This window comes from Palaemon carinicauda, chromosome 18 (genome assembly GCF_036898095.1).
Source record: "Palaemon carinicauda isolate YSFRI2023 chromosome 18, ASM3689809v2, whole genome shotgun sequence".
Taxonomy (NCBI): Eukaryota; Metazoa; Arthropoda; class Malacostraca; order Decapoda; family Palaemonidae; genus Palaemon; species Palaemon carinicauda.
In genome coordinates, this window is record NC_090742.1 from 96,620,431 (window position 1) to 96,625,430 (window position 5,000).

The window sequence follows — 5,000 nt, forward strand, 5'->3', positions numbered from 1 at the left end:
TAATAATAATAATAATAAAGATAATAATAATAATAATAATAATAATAATAATAAAAAGAACGCTGTTGACTAATAAGCCAAATACAAGATTGACAGAAGACAATGTATGTAGATTACTTATTAGGTGCACAGCAAGTGTACAACAAAAACGACTGAATTCCTATTGAAAATAATAGCTTAAAGATTAACTAAGGAACTAACTATGCCAAAATTAATTTCTTGGGAATGGTAACACAAAGCACACGTTTTTGTGGAATGTATATAGAGATAATCCTAAAAAAGAGAAGTATAATGTAGAAAAGTGATTAGGCTATTTGGAAAGTGGTATCTTAAGTCTTAGAATAACTGATGAAAAAGCCAAAATAAAACAGCAAGACCACTCGTTACTGAAGAGGTGGGTGATTGCACACACCACATTGAATGGTAAGACATTTAAAGTATAAACATGTTCTATGAATTTGATGAAAAATGTAGACTATTATGGCGTTCAGTCAAAGAGACGAAGAAGTTATCAAAATTACCGAAGTTCGTATCGGTAACATGCGATGATGGCTCCATGACAAAGTTTGCTACACAAACATAGAAATAATAAAGAATAATATGATTCCCTTACTTATGATAACATCAAATGTTAATGACAATTCATCTTATGTAGATGTAGAAAAGGTATTAACATAACGTAGACAGTAGCATCATAGATATTTATTTTAACGAAAAGAAAGGGAAATAAAACCAACCTCCTTTGAAGATGGAAGAAAAGATCTAAGGAATGAATAGCCATATTTCCTACCAGTAAAATAACAATAATTTAGATAGTTATCGGGAAAGTTAGAACCATAGATTATAGTGATTGCACAAATTACACAAGATATAACCAAAGATAAGCAGTTCTTCAGGACAAATTAAGTTCGAGGAAATGATCAATACAGTGGAAATAATAGAAACATTTAATCTTGGGGAAGTTTTCATCAGAAAGCTGCTAGAAAAAGGGTCACACAGAACAGTAATTTGTGGCACAAAGATTAGAACCAAATCACAGAATAACAGGAAACATTCTTCAGAATACCCCTCTGGCAAAGACAAAGAAAAACCAAAATCCTACCAATAGTACAGAAATAAAGCATATTTCAGAGAAGTGACTATAGCTGGTTATAAAAAAAAAAAAAAAAAAAAAAGTCAGGAATACAGGAAAAAGCTAGATAGGAAGGAAAGTATAGGTAATGGAGGTTCATCCACGTTGCGTTGCAGTTAATATGTAAAACTCTGTACATTAACAAATTATTTAAGTCTTTCGCTTTAAATATTCAGTGTGGAAACAAGAATTATTAGTGATGTAGCGTAAACTGGTGTATGATGGTTTTATTGAAAAAATAAAGTAGCATTTCTCATTACAAAATTAAATTCCATTCAGAACAGTAAAAAGATGAAGAAAAAACTTCATTTGGGAGAAGTGTACGCTAATAGTAAAATAAGAAAGTCGGGAAGAATATTTTTAATTTGTCAATGACATGTCTTTTACAAAACTTGCCACTTTGCAGAAGACAGCTTTGATATTTTAAAAAGACCCTGAACAAGAAAGGGGAATGAAAATTAGATAAAAGAAAGCAAGGGGGAAGAAGAAAGTTTAGAGTTATGAAATAGAGAATATAGTGTAATTATATAAAAGTCCTCATATATAAAAAAAAGAATAAAAAAAAAAACAAGTCAACAGCGAGTAGAAAAGAATTGTATATATAGAAAGGATTTAAAAAAAGTAATATTTCTCTAGGCAAAATGGGGTAGAAAGGAGGATATATTACTGTGGGCAAATGATTAAAAGAACATAGAAGATCATTTAAAAACATTAAAACTAGTCTTAGAACGGTGGAGAATAAGATATCAAAGATTAAACTTAAAAGGTGCCAAATCCCTAGGATAAATAGGACATGTAATCAATGTAGATAGATTACGCACGACAGAAGGGAGATAAAAGCTATAGCTGAATATCCTACTCCACAAAAGCTAGACTATTTATGCACCAATTTACTACAATATTTAAGCCTTTAATAGAGTTAATCCAGAAAGATGTATAGGAGTGGAAAATAGAGCTGGGTAAATGCTTTTCAAAAGCAAGGGAGGTATAAACTAGTGATCCTGCATTATTTTATCAAAATCTAACCAACGAGTTTTATTTAGCATTATATGCTTCAAATACACATTATATTTTTTATTAGAGAAAGCTAAAATCAGAATAAGGGTAGCGTATGTTACTAGTGGTCCTAAATAACTTTGAAGCTAAGAGATCTGCTTTCTTTATGAAAAAACAAAGGAAAAATACCATTTGGGTCTACACCTCCCCAGGCATCAATGTCCATCAACAGAGCTTTAATCTCACGAGATCGAAAAGCTGAACTAGTTAGTTTAGCCTCAGGGAAAACAGGAGTGAGGAAGTTCAAGTTTTTCATTACTCTGTTTACTGTCAAATACATCAGCCAAAAGGGTTGCCTTTTCCTTTGGACAGTGAGTGACTGAGCCATCTGGTTTAAGTAAAGGAGGAAATGTTGCATTTACACCAAAGAGTGGAGATTTAAGGGTAGACCACCATTTATGTTCCGGAGTTGTACATGAAAGGGTTTTCTTTTGTGGTTGAATTGTACTCCTTTTCAGTTGAGGCATAAACTCTCAGAGCAAAAGCTCGAAGCTGAGTATAGTTATCCCCAGGTCAAATCTAATCTGTTACCCTTCCAAAGGTAATAGGCTTCCTGCTTCTCCAAATAAGCACGTCTACAATCATCATTGAACCACGGTTTGTCCTTCACTCGGTACCTTAGCACACGAGAAGGGATATGCCTATCAATTATGTTGACTAGATTCTCATTCAAAGGGACAACAGTATCTACACTACTATATAATTGTGACCAATTCCAGTACAAAAGATCATGCACAATCCCATTCCAGTCTGCTTGGGATTTCATATAAATTTTACAAGAGTATGATATATCAGGGAGAGGCTGCTCAGTCTTCACTACTAATGGAATCAAGGCATGATCATATGTCCCAACTAGAGAACCAACCTTACTAGTTATAACGCCAGGGGAGTCAGTGTATACGAGGTCCAAGCAATTACCAGACCTGTGAGTAGCTTCATTTATGATTCGCTCACAGCATGATTCACAGGCCAAGTCTAAAGCTCTTAAGCCATGGCGATCGTTAGGAGAGATAGAACTTAACCACTCCCTATGGCGAGTATTAAAATCACCAACAAAGACAAAAGAAGCCTTTCTATCATCTTCCTGTATCTAAGCCATAATGGTAAGAAGACAATCGAAGATACAATCATCCATGTCTGGATTCCGGTAGATCGAACACAAATAAAAGTTGTTATGCCTGCCACGAACTTTTATTACCTGAATCTCATGACATCCACATTGATAGCAGGACTTATGAGAAGCATGGTACTCGGTCCTAATATACACCGAGTATATATATAAATATATATATATATATATATATATATATATATATATATATATATATATATATATATATATATATATATGTATATATATATGTATATATATATATATATATATATATATATATATATATATATATATATATATATATATATATATATATATATATTTATATATATATATATATATATATGTATATATATATATATATATATATATATATATATATATATATATATATATATTTGTGCGTGTGTGTTTTTTACACCTCACTTTTATATTCCAGCTTAAATTAAGATTCAAACTTTTTCTTTGACAAAAAAAGGCGTCAAATCGATCAGTCAGTTATGACAAACAGCCTATTCTTTCGTCTGTGTAACCACCAATTTTATGAAATGAGCAAACCATTTGGCCACTTCACGGTATGGGCATATGACCGGTCCACTTCATGAAATTATCAATTTGATGTACATTATTAAAAACTTATGCATAACAAGTTTTCTTTTGTAAATTACTGGTTCTAGCCAAAATCAGTATTTCATGATATGATTGTATGAATCTTAAAAACTTATACATACATCTTTGTCTTTTATAAATAACAGATTGTTTAGCCTCACATTATATTTCATGAAGTGTTTGGTTAGTCATATATGCATTTTTATTTTTTTTTTTAAATTTACTAGATTAGGAGATTCTTCATACTATTCTCATCACCCAGTCAACCTTTAGCCATGATGAACAAGTACAGATTTGCTTGTTTATTGTATGCTTATTATGAGCAGAGGGTATTGCCAAATTTAAGAGAGGAAAGACTAATAAATGCTTCGAAAAACAGATTATCAATTTTTTTTCTCCTCAGCAGAAGTTGTTATCAAACCTCCATCTGCAAGTGATTTGAATAAAGGAGCCCAAGTCGAATTAGTCGATATGCATACTATGAGGATGGGAGATATTGATTAATTCTGCATCATGTGAATTACCTAACCAAGTTTCATGTTATAGGTCCCCTTAAATCAAAGAGAGCATCTGAAAATACCTGTGACCTTCTTTTCTTCTTCCTGGATATCGGTGCACAACGTATCATTCAGTCAAGGCAATGGTCGAGAATTCACAGTTGCAATTATTGAAAAACTTCTCTCCTCACTGTGGCCTGAAGTTATTCTACTGAATGGACGTCTAATTACTCCCCAGATATAAAGAACTTTTGAAAGATAAAATGGGGAAATGAAACTCTGATTCGTGGTAGGGATAGGAGACAATAATCGGGCAAAGTGGAGTTATGATGTCCATCTTATCTAATGGGCCATGAACAGTTCATATCACGAAGCGATCAACATGCCTCCTTATCAAGCACATACTGGCAACAAGATATGATGCAGTCTCGTGTCATGTCTGCTAGAAATTATCAACTTTTATTTTATCTGGTATTGAAGAAGAAAAATTCGAAAGACTTTCAGAAGTAGTTCCAGATCCTGTTTTGAACAAAACAGACCTAGTTGCACAAAGCCCAGCTGATGATGATCCAGTTGTCAAAAGCCTAGCTGG

The 5,000-nt window shown here is 32.6% G+C and overlaps 1 protein-coding gene across 1 annotated transcript in view; it reads left to right on the forward strand.

The window, feature by feature from the left end:
- LOC137657447 (uncharacterized) overlaps positions 1-5,000 on the forward strand; it is a 25,111-nt gene that overhangs the window by 19,762 nt on the left and 349 nt on the right. The window contains exon 2 of the mRNA XM_068391784.1: positions 4,889-5,000. This exon is cut by the window's right edge and continues 349 nt beyond it. Within this exon, the coding sequence (XP_068247885.1) occupies positions 4,889-5,000 (112 nt within the window). The remainder of the gene's footprint in view (positions 1-4,888) is intronic.